Source organism: Sminthopsis crassicaudata, chromosome 2 (assembly GCF_048593235.1).
Source record: "Sminthopsis crassicaudata isolate SCR6 chromosome 2, ASM4859323v1, whole genome shotgun sequence".
Classification (NCBI taxonomy): domain Eukaryota; kingdom Metazoa; phylum Chordata; class Mammalia; order Dasyuromorphia; family Dasyuridae; genus Sminthopsis; species Sminthopsis crassicaudata.
The window spans coordinates 399,934,449-399,956,004 of NC_133618.1; the positions used below are offsets into that span (position 1 = coordinate 399,934,449).

At 38.6% G+C, this 21,556-nt stretch overlaps 2 protein-coding genes across 4 annotated transcripts in view; one reads left to right on the forward strand and one right to left on the reverse strand.

The window, feature by feature from the left end:
* Positions 1-2,707: 2,707 nt before the first annotated feature.
* On the forward strand, positions 2,708-20,984 carry LOC141556901 (platelet-derived growth factor receptor-like protein). 2 transcript variants are annotated; one of them, XM_074291836.1, is made up of 5 exons: positions 2,708-2,833; positions 5,046-5,339; positions 9,111-9,250; positions 13,453-13,728; positions 18,906-20,984. In XM_074291836.1, exons 1-4 carry the CDS (start codon positions 2,719-2,721, stop codon positions 13,681-13,683), a joined length of 780 nt encoding a protein of 259 aa, XP_074147937.1. In that variant the 5' UTR covers positions 2,708-2,718; the 3' UTR covers positions 13,684-13,728; positions 18,906-20,984. The 2 variants fall into 2 exon arrangements, with proteins under 2 accessions (XP_074147937.1, XP_074147936.1); XM_074291835.1 differs by lacking the exon at positions 18,906-20,984 and having other exon boundaries at positions 13,453-14,136.
* The window catches only part of CCDC69 (coiled-coil domain containing 69), a 37,600-nt gene continuing 30,167 nt past the window's right edge, over positions 14,124-21,556 (reverse strand). For both annotated transcript variants that reach the window (XM_074291834.1, XM_074291833.1), the window contains 4 exons: positions 18,974-19,075; positions 18,138-18,257; positions 17,299-17,396; positions 14,124-15,980 (listed from right to left, as the gene is read on the reverse strand). In XM_074291834.1, coding sequence (XP_074147935.1) covers positions 15,812-15,980; positions 17,299-17,396; positions 18,138-18,257; positions 18,974-19,075 — 489 coding nt within the window. In that variant the 3' untranslated portion in view covers positions 14,124-15,811. The remainder of the gene's footprint in view (positions 15,981-17,298; positions 17,397-18,137; positions 18,258-18,973; positions 19,076-21,556) is intronic.

A 21,556-nucleotide genomic window follows, 5' to 3' on the forward strand; every position in this document is an offset into this window, starting at 1 on the left:
TTGGGTCTGGATCTGAATGCTTTGGTTAACATGCCCAGAAATTTATTTCAAATTCATGTTATGGTTACCAAAAGAGTCACTCTTAAGTTTTTTTTTTGATGGACTCCTACTTTTCTCTGCCAGTTACCTTCTGGGTTTCTACTAATGAGAAGGGGCAAGAAGGAGACATGCTAACCACATAACGGCTTCTGAGAAGGGATGGAGGGAGAGGATGGAGAGAGGCAAAGGGAATCCTAGAGGAATGGATTTTAGAAAGATGGAAGGCATGGAAGGGTGAGAAAAAGGTGCCAAATTCAACTTCTATCTACCCCACAAAGCTGCCTTTTGTCCAGTCTAGCAGTGCTGAATGAGGCTCAGCATGGAAGATTGCCTTATTGCCTTCTGACAGCTGTAGGCTCTATAATCTGCCCTGATTTTGATCTAATACCTAGACAGCTCCTCCTTTGGCACTAAGGGAGGAGGTAGGTACTGCTAGGGGGCAAGGAATTAGGCAATATCTTCCAGGCAGGACTTCATGAATAGCAGTATGTAGACAACAACTTATAATTATCTTTTATCATTATCTTTTAGTCCTTCAAGCATCAAGGATTTCACTAACATACTCTTTTACCACATCCCTTTTAAGCAATCTACCTATACAGCCTTTGTTTGGAGACCTCAGAATAAACTCTTTCAAAACTGCTCTTGCCAACCAATCCTTTCTGGGACGTTTTGTTTTCTGGGTACCCTTCTTCACCATGTGCAGTGATAATTGTTCTGTGGTGGAAAAGTCTCTGGATTTAGAGGCAAAAAACCAGAGTTTGAATCCTGTCAATAACTCTCACTGTTGATGTAATCTTGGATTTGTAAAATAGATTTAATAATATTTAAGTGTTATCTATAACATATTAGTGAGTGCTGAGCCACCCATTATCTTCCTTCAGCAGCTGACTTGTTGTGAGGAATAAATTAGATAATGAGTAATGCTTTGTAAGATCGAAAACATCATATAAAGGATAGCCAATACAATCCAACAAGCATACATTAAGCACTTACTATATGCAAGAAACTGTGCTAGATGCTGGAAATATAACATGAAAAAATAGTACCACCTTCAAAGGCCACTTTTCCAATAGTGACTTCTGCCTACCTCCCTTCAGAGGAAGAGGTTGGAGATGTTTCTTAGGCCCAGATCCATGGGATATTACAAATAGACACTAGGAAATTTGAGAAGTGTCTAAAGAGGTGGATGGAAATCAGAAACTTTTTCCCCCATCTCCTTTTTTAAACAGATAACCTGAAATCCAGACAAAGAAAATCAGACAGAATCTGATAAATCAATACTAAGGTAGTCAGGGCCAATTTGAGGATTTCAGGAAGCAGAGAGGGTTATTGTGGCAAGTTCAAGATCTAACAAATAATCTGCTACTCCTGTAATTTTGATCAGTTTCTTAACCTTGCTGGGTCTTAGTTTCCCTAGATGCAAAATGAATTGAACTAGGTGGTGTTTACCAGTCCATTCAGCTCTAAGTTCTTTAATCCCAAAGATCTCATAAAGAATGAAAGAATTTTGAGCAATTTTGAAATCAATCTCTGTTTCTTATAATGATGATCAAAATCCTATCTTTCTTGAGCCCAAGGTGCAAAATGAGACATAAATTTTCTTTTTAAATAAATCCAATGCAGAAATTTGTTTTACTTCACTAGGTATATTTGTTCCAAAGATTCTCCTATTTCTTAGTCAAGGTAAAGAATGTAAGAGGGGAAGAAAATATAATATAAAATAAATATAAAATTTTTTTCAAGCTAACAGTCTTCCTTCTCTTCCTCTTCTTGTCCTTCTTCCTCCTTCTCCTCTTCTTTTTCTTCCTTCTCTTCATCTTCCTCTCTTTCTTTGTGACTCTCTGCCTCAGCAAAAAGCCGAGTGCCCACCAGAGCTGTCAAGGACATGGGGAAGAACATTACTAAAACTGCAGACCCCAGTGACGTGAAGTCCTCTAAAGCTCTAGGTCACAAGAAGCCCAAACAATCTGACAGCCAAAAAGTCCCAGAGGCACCAAGAACCAGAAAGATAAGACCTGGAGTGGTCACCCAGATGCCTGGGGCCTTGACAGCTTCACCTCCTAGCATCTTGATCCAGGTGGTAGGGAAGGGACAATTCCAGAAGGTGGGTGATTCCCTGAGCCTGCAAGCAGGAAATGCTCTGGAGCTTCGATGCCGGGGGAAATCTGTCCGCTGGAGATTCCCAGTTTATTTGGAAGAAGAAGGAGAGGGGCGGCTCAGGTATAGCATTGGGCATGGGGTAGGGAAGAAAGAGGCACACATTTTCTGAACTGTCAGGCTCTCCTTAGGAGGTCAGATTATAAGCAGAATCCTGGAGCTCAGTGGAAGGCAACTCCCTCTAAGTAGTAGAATATCTTTCCTTCTCTGGCTCCCTTCAGAGGAAAAGGTGTGGGTTGCTGCTTGAACCAAGCCAAATGCCTGACTGGTTTTGTGCCAAGACACTGAGCCTTGGTTCTCTATGGCTTAGCCTCGAACTTAGGGATGGGTCCCTGAAAGGGTGTAATGGGTAAAGCTGCTATCATCGTGATCTTCATAAAGCTGGAAAAGGGACTGAAAGACAGCCCGGGTCATGCCCTCATGGGATTCCCTAAATCTCTCCTTCATTGTTTTGTTATTGTTGTTTTTTTGTTTTTGTCCAGAATCAAGCACTTTACCCAATACAGCCAGCTCCTGGTGATGAATTCAACCATTGCAGACACAGGAGAATACAGCTGCTGGTCCCGGTACTGCCGGGACAGTGAGTGTCAGGATGTTGAGGACCGTACGGGGAAAACCTTTGTCTTCTTTACAGGTATGTATGGCATATAGAATGTCAGAGCTAGAAGGGCTTTAGAACATAGAACACATAATGTCAGAACTAGAAGGAAACAGAATACAGAATCTCATACCTAGAAAAGCCTTAAAACAAGAACATAGATTGTCAGACCTAGACTGGGCTTAGAACACAGAATGTTAAAGCTAGAAGGGGCCTTAGAACACAGAATATAGAACTCAGAGCTGCACTTCCATTAATCCAATTGCCTCATTTTATATTTTTAGTTTAAAAAAATTTATGAATTTGGAAGAAAAACAAATTTTTACTTCAAATTAATTATGATTTTATACTTTGACTCTTCCCTTTATGCAAATTACAAGTCAACTAAGTCTTGTGACTCTTGTCCAGATCCTAAATAAAATCTCCCCAGAGCCCTCAGTTCATGGACTGATGTCTTCTTTTAAACCCTTTAATATTTTATGACCATAAATACAACCTTTAGATTGTCTAGTTGTAAATCCCTCCCTTTCCCTCAGTGACTCATTCACTTGTAGTTAGACAAATTCTTGAATGTAATCCTACTTTGCTTTATACAATCTCTTATGCACAATACCAATTGTCAAAAGTACTTACAGAAAAAAAAAAAAACCAACAATAACAGATTAACAATTGCTGCATCATTATTCCTTTTGTGTTGTTTTCATTTGAATCTCTATATTCATAGTTTTTTATAAAAATTATTCTAATTAACATGGACATTGTTCAAATCCTGTTTTCTTTACTTTTTATTTCTATGTGCCTTTGCACATTTCTTTGTATTCTTCATATTTATATTTTTAATGGCTCTCCTGTATCCCATTACTCTTACATGCCAAGACTTATTCAACCATTGGACATTAGTTGTTCCAAATTTTGTGCTACTATAAGTACTATAAATCTATTTGGATAAATAGTTTTTTACTTCTTTCAATTTTTTTTTCTTTTTTTGTTATGATGAACTTGACAACCATTAGCAAACAGGAACATTGTTTATGTAAAGATTAGGATAAGTGCCCTATATACAATCCCATGGATCTCAATGATGCAAAACTTGCTTTAAAAAAATATTCCAAACATACATTAAAAAGAGTAGTGGCTACACTTCCCTGCTTTTCTGTGTTCCTTTAGAGCTTTTTTTCTGCTCTTTTCTGTGTGTTTCTAAAAGTGCTTCATTGATGCCCTTTTCTCTCTTTTTTGGTATTATTATCACTACCTCTCCCATTCTTCCCTATAACTCTATTCCCACTATCATCAAGAAAAATAAAAGCCTTCCTTGTAATAACAATTAACATTTATATAGTTCAATAAGGTTTTCAAAACACTTTATGAATAGGATCTCATTTTAATCCTCACAACAATCCTGGGAGGTTGGTACTCTAACTATCCCCATTTTACAGATAAAGAAACTGAGTCAGAGAGAGGTTTAGTGTCTTATCTAGTAAGTGTTTGCGGCTGCATCTGAACTCATATCTTTCTGATTTGGGGGTCAGCATTTTATTCACTGTATCACCCAGCTGCTTCCAGTATAACATAATAATTTCTTATAACTCAGGAGTAAATACAAGAAAAACAAATCCTCACATTGACTTTGTCTTAAAATTTGTGTCCAATTCTGCATGGCAACTCTGCCATGAAGTTCAGTCTCCTCACTTTACAGATGTGAGGCTTTTAGAAGGGAAATTCTTTGTCCCAAGATATAGAGGGTGGTAAGTGTCAGGGCTGGAGCTATAACCCAAGGTTCCTGATAGTCCAACATCCTTTTCATGATGTTTCTGAATTTAATTAAAGATTACATACAAGATGCAGCAAGATAATTGTATAAATATGTATGTATATGTTGGATTTAACATATATTTTTACTACGTTTAACATATATTGGATTACTTGCCATCTAGGAGAGAGGGTAAGAAGGGGTGGGGGGGGATTGGAACACAAGGTTTTGCAAGGGTTAAAGTTGAATAATTATCCATGCATATGTTTTGAAAATTAAAAAGCTTTAGTAATAAAACACAATAAAGATCAATATAAATATTTATATATATATATAATTATTTTTAAAAAAACAAGAGGGTCACACTCTTGAGGATGAGTATAGAGAATGGGAAATCTTCTAGGATCTCAGGTGGTAGCAGTAAAGACCAACAGAGCCTCCTTTGTCCTGAGAATGCATCTCTCCTTTGACTTCTGTTCCCTCTCCTGCCTACTCTAGATCCACAGGAGCTCTTTGTCCCCACTGAAGACTACTATGAAGTGATACAGCTTCGGACCAACCAGCCAACCCTGCTGCCCTGCCAGGTGACCAGCCCTGATGCCCAGGTTACACTGCACAGGGAGTTCCCTCCTGAGGAGGTCTCTGTGGATGGAGTGGACATCTCCTTTGATGCAAAGAAGGGCTTCACCATCCACAGACCCCGAGCCTCCTTTGCTGGCTCTCTTTTCTGCATGGCCAGCCTGGGGGGCATTCGGCAGATCTCTACCAAGTACATACTGATCTACATCAACTGTGAGTATGTGTGTCTGAGGAGAAGGGGTCAGGGCAGAGGTGCTATATAGGCTGAAAAGGGTGGGAAAGTAACTCAGCCAAATAGTGGCTGGTTAGACCCTTGGATTAAGTTAGGGAGTGTTAAGTGCTGGGCCTGAGATGGTACAGTAAATTAGGGCAGGGCCTCAATTTTGGATTTTTTAGCCCCAGCTCAGGGAACCTTACCAGGAAATCTGCCAAGGTTACAATTCAGGGTTTGATTTGTTGTTTTGTTGTCTCTACTTAAGAAAGTGATAGAGAAAATGAACTTAAAAATGTATGTTTTATCCTCCAAAAGTTAGTTGTTAAATATTTATCCACATACCTCTGGATCTAACAGTTAATGAACTTTCATCACTTGTCCTGCATTCTGTTCAACCTGTTGTGAATTAATTTTTTCTATGTGAGATTCTAGGGAAGCTAGGTGGTATAATGGATGGACTATTGGGTTTAGAGTCAGGAAGACTCCTATTTGTGAGTTGAAATCTGGTCTCAGACACTTATTAGAAATATGACCCTGTGCCAGTAACTTAAACTTCTTAGCCTCAGTTCCCTCATCTATAAAATGAACTGGAGAAGGAAATGGCAAACCATGTTAGTATCTTTGCCAAGAAAACCCCAAATGAGGTCACAGAGTCAAACACAATTGAAAAATGACTCAACAAATGTGAGCCTTTATAGGTTGTAATTATTATATAGCTTGAGCATAATTTTTCATTATTAATATGTAGATTATTATACATATTATTATATAATTAAGATATACTGTCTTCCTTCACCCTATCCCCAATTCTGGCTCCATCTAAGTGTGATTTATAAATGAATTTTTTTTTCAGTGTGTACAGAAATGCTGGTAATATTGCTTGTGGATATCTATTTGCTTACATAATCAGCTGTCTGTGTATAAAGAATGGACACTTCTTTATCTTCCCAAAGAAAGAAGTCCCAGGCTTTTGGGATGAAAGAAATAAAAGGACAGTCACAGAAAGGACAGGTTTTAGTTAAGAAAGAAAGTTAGAAAAAAAAAAAAAGAAAGAAGGTTAGGACTAACAAGAAGAGAGTTTGGGGGAGCCCAAAGGGGAAAATTAGTTCATCCTGCACTGAGACAACTGAGAAATGAGGCTGATCCTGATGATAAGCAACTCATTTATGTCACTTTAAGTTTTATACTGGGATAATTAGGAGAAAAAGAGTCTGGGCATGGGGAATTTTCAGGTTTTTTCCAAGAATAGGAACAAATAATGTAAAGACTTGCATTTGGGTAAAAAAAAAAAAAAAAAAAAAAAAAAAAAAATTCAGTATAGACACAATTTCAGTATATGAGAGAGTAGCAATTCATATAGAAAAAAATGAAGCTTTTAAGCTCAATATAAATCAAGAATTGATATAGAAACTAGTATGATGATACCTAGATCATAGATCTATAAAGAAGAAAACAAGTTTTTCTTAACCACTTATTTTGTATTCAGATTTTCCCGACTCAGGGACTATTGCTTGATCCACTGGGATACATAACTGCCTCTCAAATTGGAAAAAGCCTGTAACATCACCTAATCCAACACATTCATTTTACAGATTAGGCTATTGAAGCCCAGCAGATTATATTGATTGCTTAAGGTCACAAAGGTAGTAAGAAGCAGAGCCAGAATTTGAATTCAGGTTCTCTGACTCCCAAGTTCCATGCTCTACTTAGATGGATTTGTCTTCTTCATTAGTATATATCACAACTGTCCCATATTTTTTCCTCTAAATTCTTATCCATGTCCTTTTATTAATCCATAATGATAATGATAATAATAATAATAGCTAACAGTTTAAGAGAGAGTTTCTGGGTAACTGGGTAACATTATTAATAAAAGTGTGGTCATTTGGCCATCTCTTAAACCAAAGCCAATCATAGTGATCCCTTCACAGTATTTAGCATTTAGATAGAAGTTTGGTGTGGGGCTGAGATTGATATCACCTCACTCTTGGACAGAGAAACTATACTTATCCTTAGACTATCTAAGACTGGGGTAGAATATAATTGGGTTCCCCCCCCCCCTTTAAATTCCTTGTAAGGTTGTGTGGGATCTGAACAAGTTTTAGAAGAGTTAACTTAACCAGCTGTCCTTCTGATTGTATACAGCAATTGGGGGATTATGATGATTTTGTCAATGTAGACAAGGGACAAAAGGCCTACTTAAGAAACAAAATGTCCATTAAAGAGATAATCATATCAGTGCTTCTCCAGGCTTGCCTCAGAGAGTAACCACAGTAATTTAGGCTCCCATCTAACTACCAAGGACCAAGGACTCCATCAGTTTCTTCTGGTCAGATCACATGGGATCATTTATTAGAGATAGAGACCTTGAAGGTGATTAAATCCAACATCTAATTTTACAGGTGAGGAACTGAGGCCCGGGGAGTTGTCCCCTGTCCCGAGTCACAGAGCTTTTAAGTATCTGAGGTAGGATTTATCTTCCTGAATCCAAGTCTAGTACTCTACTATTGAAGAATTGTGCTAGCAGGTCATGATAATGGCAAATATTTTGCCTCTCTCCAGAGGATAGAGTTGGAACAATGAGTACCATAAAAGAAAATTTTCCTATCTGATCTGTCCAAGAGTGGAACGAACTATCTTATATATAGTGAGTTTCCTGTCACTAGGGTCTTTAAGCAGAGTATAGATGAGCAACTCTTCTCAGGGTGTGGAAAGGATGGGTTGGACTAGGTATTCTCTGAGGTTTCTGCCAACTTTGAGACTTTAGAATGAAGAATACAAGAAAAAAAATAAAAATTAGAAAAAGAATGTAGTAAACTAGATTCAGAGATCTCAATCAGAGGGTTCTTTTGGTTTGAATAAAACTGGACTTCATGTCTATTCTCTGAGCCTAATGCTATCTAATCTGCAAATTATTTGTAGTTGTGTTATTCTCATTTGTTATTGTTCTCTCTGAAGAACAAGGCTGAGAGTGTGATATTGTCCTAGGCTAATTATCACTACAATTAGGGATTCATCAAGGAAGGCACTAAGCCTTGGGGTGAAGGGGAGGGAGATGACAGCAACTGGAGTAGTAATGACATATCCAGCCACAGGCTCTAAGCTAGGGGAAAGAGGAGCAAACTGAAGGTCTCCAGGGGGAGGAACTCAAGACTTAAGCATAGAGTCAGGAATCAAAGAAGACACTTAGGACGTGTTGACAATAACAGAAGGCTAGGCTCACTTAACTGGCAGCTGAAATAGTTTGCTATTCTAGTTTTTATCCCATTGCAGCTGCTTAGGGAGGTGGATCTGAAGGATGCAAATGAATCTAATAGCTTCTTCCATTTCAGTGGTATTGTACAGTTTACCCAGTGCTCTGCTAATCTTGACCCCTGTAAGTTTGAGGATCTCAAATTCTTATATAGTTAATGGTAAAAGCCAAGCCTTGAACTCAGGGGTCCTGGCTCCGAGCCCACTACACCCTGTCCTCGCTTGAGAATAAGACTCAGAGGAGGCTGTTCTTGACAATTGGAGTTAGAGAGGAAACTTCAGAGGCCATCTAGTCCAGTCCTCTGTCTCCAGACCTTTCAAAATATTTGGATCCCTTCCCTCTTCTTGCTCATTTTGATTCTCTCTTAAAGTCCTCACACATGGATGCCTGTCAGTCTGTTGATTTCTCAGCCCTACCTGCCCATCAATATTTATCAGTCAACCATGTTACTTTGTGTTTATTGTTTGCTTAAAACTAAAACAAAGACTCCTTTTCTCCCCTCTGCTGCCCCCTGCAGACCCATCATCCTCTCCCAAACCTATCATTAAAGCTTCAACAACCTCTGTTTCCTTGGGAGAAAATTTCAATGTGACCTGTACTGCTCTGGGAGAACCTGAGATCACCGTGGACTTTACTTGGGAGTATCCAGGGCAACTGGTAAGTGGAAGAATGCAAGAGGGCAATGCTTAGAAGCCAGGGCAGCCTGAGTGCAAGCTTTGAGGGAGGAGAGGGAGAGGGAGAGGGAGGAAGAGAGGGAGGGGGAGAAGGAGAAGGAGGAGAAGAGGGAGAGGGAGAGGGAGGAAGAGAGGGAGGGGGAGAAGGAGAAGGAGGAGAAGAGGGAGAGGGAGAGAGACAGAGGAGTTTGCTCTCTCTAGCAGAAGCAATATAACTAGCACTCATAAGCAAGAGGAGGAGAAGGGGAAAGGAAGAAGGATAGAGGGAGAGAAACAGTCTTAAGTTGAGGAAATGTATTTAACAAACATGGGAGAATGGAAGGGGAAAAAGGAAAGCTTATTCTCTAGCTAAGGAAATAGAGCCAACATTTGGAATAGGAAGAGGGGCGATAGGAGGGAAAGAAAGTGGAAAAAAAAAGGGGAAGGATAAAGAGAAGTAGAATTTGAGGAGAAAATGGGAGGATGGAGCCAAGGGATTGGAGAGGACAGAAGGGAGGAGAGAGGGAGAGAGGAAAAAGGAAAGTTAACCCAGAGTTACTAACTAGGAGTGTTATAGGTTATCAGAGAAAGTAGAATGGAGAATCCAGAGAGTTTCCTAGAGAAAGAAGGGTTCAATCTGGGACTGGAACATATTTGGACATTTGGATGTCATAAGTAGAAACAAATCAGGAAATCTGAGCAGGCAGGAAGGTGGCAATAAGCAGGGAATACATAGACACCGAAGAGATCACCTTGACTAAAATGGAGGAACCACGTAGGTACAATTCTGGGGGCCAATGTAGATACCTAAGGTGGATCCTGAAGTATAGCAGAGGACCTTAAATTCCAGGCTGAAGAGTTTGTCTTCTATTCTGAGAAAATGAGGAGTCCACAACAGAGAAGGGAGATATTCAGGTCTATGCATATGGAGGATGACTTGGACAGTTTATGCAGGTTGGACCAGAAGGGAAAGGGCCAGAAACCTGACTAGGTGACCATTGAACTTTAGAAATGAGATCAGCTATGAAAAGCAAACACTGCTAAATAAATGGGAAAAGGGGGATTAGTATTCTGATTCATAGCTTTAGAAGCAGCATGGTGCAGTGCTTAGCCTTAGACTGTTGGACTTAAAATCAGAGACCTGTGCTCTGATTTTTACTCACTAACTCTGTATAAGTCCCTTAACTCTGATGTGCCTCAGGCAACTTTTTAGGACTTTAAGTAAAAGATTTGTTGTTGTTTAGTCATTTCAGTCATCTGACTCTTTTTGATCCATTTTTGGGGGAGGTTTCTTGGAAAAGATAGTGGAGTGGTTTTTTTCTCTAGCCTGTTTTGAAAATGAGGAAACTGAGTCAAAAAGGATCAATGACTTGCTCAGAATCACACAGCTGGTAATTCTGTGAGGCCAAAATTGAACTCAGGTCTTCTTGATTGGCACTCTGCCTCTCTACTGAACAATCTGGTTGCCTATTAAATACAGTTATAATCTGCAAATATTCTGCATCATCAGTTTTCAGACTTTTTGGTCTGAAAAATATCTTTATATTCTAAAAGCTTTATGAAGATTCCAAAAAATTTTATGCGTGTTGTATCTATTGACTGACTGCACTTGAAATAAAAACTGCTAACATTTAAAAATATTTATTAATTCATTTAAAATAACAGTAAACCTATTGCTTAACAAAAATAACATTTTTCAACCAATAATTATATATTTTTTTAAAAAATTAATGAGAAAAGTAGAAGTGTTTTGCTTACTTTTGAAATCTACTTAGTGTCTGGCTTGGTGGAAGACAGTTGGATTCTCTTTTCTCCCTTTTTATGTTTAATCTGTTATAATGCATTTGTTTTGATTGAAGAATATGAAAAAAATCTGGTCTTGCAGATATATAGGTGGAATGGGACAAATATTCTAATAAGTAAATGATGTCATAATTTTATTATGAAAAGAGTTTTTAATATCAAAAACCCCAGTGGTCAAAGACCATACTTTGAGAACCACTGCTCTTCAGAGCCAAGATGGTGGAGGAGAGTAGACAGAACTTTGCCTGAGCTCTTCTTGGCTTTCCTCAGAATTAATACAAGATCAAGCTTTTGAATGGATTTTGGAGTGACAGAACCTACAAATATTGGGAGTGTCACACATTTCTAATAGAAGATTTCTTGGAAAGACTTCATGAAAGGTCTGTCTCAATCAGGCAGGAGAGGACTTGGCCCAGTGCAGACATGCCACAAGTTAATACCAGAGCAGAGAGGAACTGTACAGGGAATCTAATAGGAGCCTCTTAGCCAAAATGCAGCAATATTAGCTACTCTGTTCTGGTTCAGAAGCCAGTGAATCAACAGACTAACTGAGACCTCCAACGTAACTACAGAAGGCAAACAGTGAGCCACTGAACTGCAACATGATAAGCAGAACTTGGCCAGGTTCACTCTGGGTGGGGAGGAAGCCAGCAGCGCTGGCTCTAGTTTTACACTGTTAAAACCCCAGTCACCCTGTAGAAGAAGCTTGGGACAATCTCTCTTGTGTCCTAGGAGCAGATTTCAACCTTTAAAAATGATCAAAAAAGCAAAAAAGAACTCTGATCTTAAACCCTGAGGACACTAAAGTCAAAACGTCTCCAGATGAAGACTCAAAGGGAGATATAAACTGCTATTCAACTCAAAAGGCTCTCTTGGAAGAATTCAAAAAAGATCTTAAAAGTTGGAAGAAAAATAGGGAAAGGAAATGAGAGCTTTGCAGGAGAGTTTGGAAAAGAAAACATAGAAATTGTCTGAAGAAAACAATTCTTTAAAAATACATTTGGAGAAATGGAAATATATATATATTGGTTTGGCAAAATGGAAAAAGAAAACAACACCTTAAAAAATAGAATTGGTGAAATGGGAAAAAAATCCAATGAACAAAATAGCTCCTTTAAAAGTTCATTTGGCCAAATACAAAAGAAGGGTAAAAAACTTAACTGAAGAAAATAATTCACTAAAAATTAGAATTAGATAAATGGAAGTGAATGAATAGAAGTGACTCAATGAGACATCAAGAATCAGTCAAATTTTAAAAAAATTGAGAATTACGGTCCTATATTGAAAAAAATCATAGCTCTTTGTATATTTCAAATTTGTAACCCAACAACTTGAAGAAGAAAAAATGTGGTTCATTATCATACCCACTTTTATGGAATTTTTCCATTGCTTTAGACAGCTAAGAATCCCACTGAGTAGTGTTGCTCTTGAGAACCAGAACTTAAGTTCAAATCCTGCCTTAGACTCTTATAGGGTGACCCTTGGCAAATCATTTTTTATTGCATTTGCCTCAGTAAAAAAAAGGTAATAATAGCATTTGCTTCATAGGATTGTTATGAGGATCAGAAACAAAAATATATAAAGTGCTTTGCAAATCTTAAAGAACTGTATAAATGCTATTGTTATCTAAATGCTTTATGCCCTTGTGTTCTTAAAAGCCAAGCATCATAGACTTTTTTATAATGGCAAGGACCTGGAAATTGAGTAGATGTCCATCAGTTGGGTAATGACTGAACAAGTTATGGTATATGACTGTAAGGGAGATTCAGAATGTTTACAGAGTTTTGATTTTTGTTTTTGTTATCCAATTGTTTCAGTGTACAACTCTTCATAACTCCATTTGGGGTTTTCTTGGCAAAAATGCAGGAGTGGTTGGCCATTTCCTTCCCCAGCTCATTTTAGATAGGGAAACTAAAGCAAAAAGGGTTAAGTGACTTGCCCAGAGTCACACAGCTATTACGTGTCTGAAGCTGGATTTGAACTCAGATTTTCCTGACTCCACACCCTGAGTTCTATCCATTGTACCACCTAGTTTTCGCTAATGGAGCCCTTCACTTTGAATAGAATATTCATATTCATAATCTCCAAATAGCATTAAAAAGGTAGGAATAATTTTAATATCTTTTTAAATCTCCATACATACAGGAGTATTGGACCCAAAGAAGGAAAATAGTTTTCTCAAGGTTGCATAGTCAGCCACAGAACCAGAGCCAGAACCAGAATAGAGGCCAGAAATCAAAGATTTTTCTATTCAATGATTTCATTAAATGTGACATCAAGGATGGGAGAAGCCCCATGGAGATGAAAGGGACAACAATAAAGATAGCTGCTGGGGATAATATTGGGCATGCAGAAGGAAGGATTTCTGATTGCTGCTTATCTATACCCTCTCTCCCCACACAGGTAGGTCGGCCACCCTATGTCAGTGAATGTTCTACTGTGGTGCGCAGAGCTGGCCAGGTACAGCAAGAATGGGAGAGTATCTTATATATAGAGGAGGCACGGGTGAAAGATCAAGGCATCTATACCTGTCGAGCCACAAACCTGCAGGGTACCTCGACAGCGAGCACCCGAATTCGAATTCTCCAGCCCTCCCGGATCCTAGTTTCAACAGACAAGGCTGGTGACCATTAAACTCCCTGTTATACTGTAGGACCCTGACCTGAGGGCACCTGGAGAGTAAGTGATATATCCCAGTGGAGGTGGTCCAATTCAATTACCCTATAGTCAGAGTCTTTACTCTAGTAGTGTTGTTCATCTAAATTTGTTATAAATAACCATTACTCTAGCCACTTACCCAAGCTCCCAATCCCCAACCCCTCCAATATAGATCCTAAATTCCAGCCCCCATCCTCTTTTTTTCTGACTGGAACCATGAATTCCCTTTCCCCTTCCATTATTATTGTTATTAATCCCCCCTCCCCAGCTAGCAAATATTTAATCCCATCACAGCCTCAACAGATCTTGTGGGAATGAAGCTCAGGAGCTGAGCCCTCACTGTTCAACTTGATCCTATAGTAACAGGCTACCCCCCTTCCACAACTCCCCCTCCCCAAGATAAGGCGGAGGCCAAATAAAGATGCTACACAATCTTTTTTATTTCAAAATCTTGGCTTGCATCAATGGCTCACTGTAGTCTTTACTACACGCACTGATTCACTTGCATGCATACACACCTTTCACAAGCACACATACACATACTCACACATATCATTCACACACATAGGAGTGCTACCTGAAGGGAAGTGTAGGATTCAGATCAGGATCTGGGGCCATGGCTCACTACCTTGACCCCTTTCCAAGGTATTCTCCTTGCAAAGTGCTTAAGTGTCTCCTTCTTGCCTCTAGGACCCAGATTATATCTGAGTAACACTGTCGTTTCATAGAGGAGTGGATCAAAGAGTGTAGACCCCCAAGGAGATTAGATGTGGAAGGGACCTGAGAGATCATCTAGTCAAAGAATTGTATAAAATCATAAAACTTGAACTCTGGCTTTGAATCTAAGCTGTTTGCCCAAAATCACACAGTGAGCAAATAGCAGAGATAACACTTGATGTTCTTAAATTTACTGACTTGGAAAGGAAGGCAAGTCAAAAAGGGGAGGAGCATCAGGAGGGAAGGCCCCAGTTTTCCTCAGTTTCAAAGGAAAAGGAATCTCCAGCAGCCATAAAAGTGCTAATCTCCAAGGGACAGCCTGGTATTTCATCTTTCCCAGTAACTGAGCCCCCGCAGGAGAATGAAGAAAGTAGGAGGCCCAGGAAAAGGCAAGATAGAAGGGGAGGGGATGGGCCAGGAAAGGATTGGGTCTCCTTTATTTCTCTCCCACCTGTAACCCTAATCTTGCTTTTTGGACCTGTATCAATTCAGCTGAACAGGATTAAGGCAGGGCAGGTGGATGACTGAAGACTTGGCAGGAGGATTCTCCTAATCCAGGGTTCTGCATCTGTTTGGGGTATCCAGAAAAATAGAAATGATCTGTGAACTGGAGAGTGCTGCAGTGCTTCAGGATCACCCCTAGATGACTGGGAAAGAAAAGTTGGGTTGGAGAACTTGCTGTCAAGATATGCTGGGTATGACCAGATCAAAGAGGCTACAGGCCAGTGGTGGGGACCACTGAGCATCTTGCCCTATGGGGAGGGAGGGTACAACAGTGACCTGAGCCCTAAAACGAGGAACTGTCCTATAATGGATCTAGCCTCTGGGATTCAGGAGGCCAGTTCCACCCACTACCCTTGTTTCTCTATTTCCCCCTGGGGAAAGGGGGATTTTGACAGGAAAAAGAAGATATAATATATCTGCTTATGACACCAAAGGGCAAACAGAATAGTGCTCTTAACTTCCAAGTTTCTGGGGGAAAAAGCGCCAGTCCTCTCTTTACCCTGAAGTAGGTGGCAAAGAACTTGTAGAATGCCACAAGAACAGTGCGTGGATATCCTCCCGTCTAACTCCATTTTTACTTGACCTAAGAGAAGGACAATCATTTGTTTGAGGTCATACAGTGAGTCTGGGGCTGAGCCAGGACAGGAACAGGAGTCAGTGCTCTTGCCTCTGAAGAAAGGCTCCCCTTCCTGCCTGCTATTATCCATCGGGAAAAGTTTAGTCTGGCTTCAGGGGAAGTCCCTGGGCTGCCTATAATGGCAGAGAACAGCCCATGATAGCAGCTGGAGGGGCCAATGGCATGGAGAAGGGAGATCTTCTTGACTTTTCCTTATCTTCTGTCCACTGGCCCTCCTTCAACATCCCCACAGCAGGAGTTCCAGGTCTATGTGGCAAGGTAGGACACTTTAGTAGAGGTCAGCGGAAAGGGTGCTGGAGAATCACCGGTGACAAGCCGATATAACAGCTCCTCTTTCTCTTGCTGGATCTGTTGACGCAGCTGTGACTCTTTCTCCAGGGCCTCTCGGACAAGATAAAGATCCTCTGAAAGCTGCCTATAGGACACAGACACCAGAGTCAGATACAGATACTGGGGTCTGACATGGCCCCAGATCCTACAGCAAGTTGTCCTGTTTGAGTAGTGAAAGGTTGGAGTCCATGACACAGGAAAAGGACTCATTAATTCTCTCAGTCAATCCCTCATTTCCTCCCCTTCATTAAAAAATCACCTCAATTTCCTATGACTGAGCAAGTTATAGTATGTGAATGTGGTAGAAAAAAATAATAAAAGGGATGGTTGGGAATATTTATTTAAAATGATGCAAAATGAAGTGAGCAGACTAGGAGAATAATTTATATAGTAACAGCAATAGGGTAAAGGTAATCCATTGTAAAATGTTTAGTAACTCTAATCAATATAATGACCCACCACAATTCCAAAGGATTCATGATGAAAAATGCTATTCACCTTCAAGTAGAGAACTGATGGACTCAGAATAAAGAATTAAGGACATTTTTTTTCCACTTTCTTTTGCTTTCTTTTATTTTTCAACATGGCTTATGTGGAAATTTGTTTGACTATACATATTTGTAATGGGATTTTGTTTTTCTTGCTTTCTCAAAGGATGGGGGAGGGGAGGAGAGAGAGAATTTGGAACTGAAAAAAATAAAAAGATTAAAAATTTCTTTGCTTAAAACAAAACAAACAAAACCAAAAAAACCAAAACCCCACCCTAATTTTTAAAGTCCTCTTCTCCAAGGAAGCAGTCTCTAAGTGGCCCAGTGTGCTCCGAAGATGTTTCAGCATGGAGTTATATAGTTTATGTACTTCTTTGAAGAGTGAGTTTACAATTTTCTTACCAATGTACACACACACACACACGCACACACACACACACACACACACACACACACACACACACACCCCTTCTCCTTCTTCTGGATTCTGCCCTATCCTCCTCCTCCTCCTCCCACCAGATTAAGTTCTGCTCACTCACAGACTCACAGTATGTCAGAGGTAAAGAGATTTTAGAAATTATCTAGTTTAACCTCTGAAACTTTTATAGATGGGAAAACTGAGCCCTAAAAGAGGAGAAATACTTTTATCTAGGATCACTTACTTGTTTGTCAGAGAGAATTTGGCAAAGCCAAGATCAAGAAGACAAATCCATGGTACTGACTGGTAGAACAAGGGTGGGCTGAGAAAGGCCAGATATTCCCATTTTGAGACTTTCCCCAGGACAGCTGGTAAATCACATAGCCATTGGAGCTGCCTCCTGATCTTGACTACATCTGCCTAATTGTCAGATTCTCACTCACAAAGTTGCTATTTAGAGAGGGAAGATGAGAATTCAAAAGTGGGAGAGTAGTTACCTAGATACCCGTTGGTGATTCTGTCCCTGGACTTGAAGATTCTCATTCTCTTGCTGCAGTATTGTAATTTTCTCTTCTAATGAAAGGTTCTTCTCTTTCTGGGAAGCATCAGAAAGAAAGGGAACAGACACCAGAGGAGTTAAATGATGAATCAATTAAACTCATGTCTAAATGAAGGCAGCTAACTCTCTATTATTTGCAATAATGGTTGAATGAATAGCAAGAAATCAAATGATTTTTAAAAATTTGTTTTAGGTAAAAAAGTTCAACCTCTGTCCCATAAAATCTTTCACTGAAGTGGCTAACAGATACAGGCTGTTTTACCTAGAATCACCAAAACATAGAATACTAGACTTTCAGAGATAGAAGGACTTCAAGGAAAAAAAAATAAAGTCTGATTTTTATTTGAACAAGAAGATCTTTTTCAAAAAAATTACTTATTTATTTGTTTTAGCATCCCATGTGTTCAAGCATCCATACTTGATATGGAAAGAGAGGGTATTTTTGTTTTGGTCAGAGACAGGGTTTCCCCACAATCCTCTAGGCTCCTTCTTGCCATGGTGGAGCTATGACATGGGGGAGTCAGAAGGCCATGGTTCCATTCTTGGGATTGGCTAATAACTCACTATATAACTCTTGGAAGTCATTGCATCAATTTTCTAATCCAAATAAGAAAGGAATTGGATTACATGATCTGTAAGATCTCTTCCAATCCTCAAAGTCTGTGAGCTCTGTCAGAGAGAAAAGTCCCTGTGGCAGAGGGACAAGGGTGAGGAGAAGTGATATGAAAAAGATATGAAGGGAAGAATAAAGATAAAACAGAGAAGCCCTTTTCCCACCATTGTTTCCATTTGGATCAACTTCCTGTCCAATTCATGGATACGTTCATTCTTCATTTCTATGACAAAGTGCAGACTTTCCAACTCCTGCTCCCAAAATTGGCTGGGGCTCCCATAATCCTAGACAGAGAAGCATAAAATCCATTCACATATTTCTTCACTCACCAGGTCTAGGACTTGTCATTATGCTTTGGGGCAAATAACTTAACCTTTCTGGTCTTTGGTTTCCTCATCAATAAAATGGAGAGATCAGTCATCCAGATCTTGTTCACTTCCAACAATGTTGGGTCCCTCCCACTCACAAAGGAGTAACACATTGGGCCTGCCTGGACCATCTGCAGTTTCCCTCCTTATCTTTTTGAATCACAGAATCTCAAAATTTCACACTCTTAAGAACTGGAAGGAATCTCATCTAGTTCAATCTCTACTTGGGTAAAAATCAATCCTTTCTACAACATCTCGGACAAATTCATCCATCCACATTCCTGTTTTTGAAGACTTCCAGGGAAGGAAGAATTCATTATTCTCCAAGACAACTCATTCCACTTTAGGAGAGCTATTATTAGGATTTATTGTTATTATTAATGTACATTAAATTTCACAATATATATATAACATATTTTATTAACTACAAATACATATGAATAAGTAGTAGATTAAACAAAACTATAACTGAATTGATTATATTTATAATTATTATTTGGGATAATTTTTGAGCCAAAAACTGCCTCTCTGTAGCTATGATAAATAATCATTTCTCTTGTCTAGGACATCTTTGGATTTTCTAAAACACAAATACACTAAGGATTAAAACTACTGCATTCAAAGGATCCCACCTGAATATGCTTCTTATAATCTCTGCTCAGGATAGATTCCTCTACTCTCTTCATCTTCGACTGGAAGACTTTCAATTGAGAATTTAGTTCATCTATGGTTTTCTGGAGGGCAAGAAAAGAAATGGATTGTAAAGAAGGAAACCAAGAAGAAATGTAATTGAAGGTTACATAGTGATCAATGGATGAATGGAAGAGGGAAATGTCATTTCTCATTCCAGTTCACTCTTCACAGGCTGTTAAATTCAGCTTGAAAAAGCACACTTTTGACTCTTTCACTTTCTAGCTTAAGGCCTTTATGTGTCTTTCCATGGTCAACAGAATAAAGTCCAAAGTCTTCAACCTAGAATTTGCTATTTTGATTTTCCTCTTTAATATCTTCTGCAAGAACTCTGCACTTTAACCTTGGTTTCCAACTATTTATACACTCTATTCTATTGCTTCTAGTCCCCTAGAATTTCCTTCCTACTTCTCCCTACTCATCCATTAAGCCCCAGTTGAACTCTTCCCACTTCTAGAAAGCTTCTCTGTTTATCCTAGCCTTCAGTGACTACTTCTTTCCCCAGACTTCTTCAGCACAAACATTCAGTCTAGTTAAGTTTAGGATTGTGTGGCATAAAGTATTGTATTGTTCCCTAAGAGTTATGTTTGTCTTTTCTCCCTAGTTGATTCCTTGAGGAAGACACAATGTAGTTGTACTGGTCAGAGCAAAGGATTTAAATTCCAATTTTAGCTCTTCAACTCTGACCACTTCTATCCAATCTAATAAACATTTTTTTCAAATATATACTCTCAATCTGCCAAGCACTATGTTAGGCACTGGAGATTAAAAAGATTAAAAACCCTTATATCTCATTATATTTACATTCTCCTGGGAAAAGCAATGTACACATGTACACATGAGCAAATGGATAGATGAATAAATGCAAGATAACTTGAAGAGGGAGAAAAAAGTACACTATGTTTCTAAAGCGGTAAACTCAGAAAATTATTTTAGGTCTACAAAAGTCTCATCAATTCTCAAAATTCCTTTTTACTCAACTACACTTTACAGTGATATCAAATCTAGATTTCTTGTTCAACAATTCAATAAACATTTGTTCCCAATCTTCAAATCTATGAACTGGTAAAAGGATTATCAAACATTTTCATCCATATTTTTAAAAGCATGCTGGGATTAAAATGTCAAGCAATCTTCCAATTTCAAAATTATAGAACTTTCCTAAAGGCACAGGCCAGAGAACTTTGGGAGATCTTAGTTTAAGAATAATTATGGACTTATTTTTGTTGTAGTTGTTGTTGTTTATTTTTTCTTTCACTTTTTGATCTGATTTTTCTTGTACAGCATGACAAATATGGAAATATGTTTAAAAGAATTGCACGTTTAACTTATATTGAATTGCTAGCTAGCTATGGGAATGGGTGAGTGGAGAGGGAGAAAAAGTTGGAACACAAGCTTTTGCAAAGGTGAATGTTGAAAACTATCTTTACACGTATTTGGTAAAATAAAAAACTTTAATAAAATAAAATATAAAAAGGATAATAGTGGAGTACTTTCAAATTCCTGGGGAGTAGCAGATATGAGTTATTTTGTAACCCTTTAGATGGGTTAGGTTTCTTTGATAGAACGATTTATATAACTGATTCCAAAGAATTTAAGTATTTGTCTTCAGCTAGAAATTAAAACATCTTTTAAAATTATAACAGAAACTAAAAAGTCAGTAGTAAGTCTGTTTCTTCATTTATGAATAACCCTATGATTTCATTAATGCAGATAAACCCTTCTATCATGCAGATTCCATCCACATATCTTTATTATGTTCTTTATAAATGTTTCACTGGGACTCTATGTAACTTGTTAGGAGGTTTTCTCTAAATCTCTTGACATCGAGTATTAGTGTCACATCAAAGTGAAGGAGTACAATGTAGAAAGACAATAGAATTGTAACTCGTGAGGTGGCCAGCTGTGACTTCTGTGTACTAACAATGAAGCATGACATTTTCTTCTTTCATATGTCAGGCAAATCAGTCCTTCAGTGACCTAGAAAATGTCATGTTAGACTCTATCTATGTATATCCTTAGTCTGTTCCAACCATTCTTTCTATCTCTGTTTACTTTAAAGTCATTTTTACTTTATTTTTCTTGTACAACATGGCAAATATTTAACCTATATCATATTGCCTTGCTGTCTTGAGGAGGGAGGAGGTAAGGGAGAAAAATTTAGAACACAAAGTTTTACAAAAATGCATGTTGAAAACTATCTCTTTGCATGTACTTAGAAAAATAAAATACTACTTTTAAAAAGTCATTTTTACTTCTTCATGCTAAATATCATGAAGTTGCTGAGGCTCCCCTTCTTTTTTTGGAAGAGATAATTTACTGTAGAAATCTTAGCAGATCTGTACCATTTATGTTGTATTTGTTGTCCCTCAAATTTCATTCTTTAATGCCCTCAAGATAATAAGTTTTCTATAAACTCATTTTCTTCCCACCATTTTTTGCTGTTTTATTGGTAATTGTTTTCGATAATCTTCCTCTTCCAATCCATTTTACAAATGAGTTGCATTTGAAACCAATACTGTTCT

Coding starts and splice junctions, on each gene's coding strand:
- LOC141556901 (XM_074291836.1), top strand. CDS start 2,719: ATGAATTCAACCATTGCAGACACAGGAGAATACAGCTGCTGGTCCCGG. Junction 2,834..5,045: donor AACCTTTGTCTTCTTTACAG/GTATGTATGGCA, acceptor TGCCTACTCTAG/ATCCACAGGAGCTCTTTGTC. Junction 5,340..9,110: donor CATACTGATCTACATCAACT/GTGAGTATGTGT, acceptor TGCCCCCTGCAG/ACCCATCATCCTCTCCCAAA.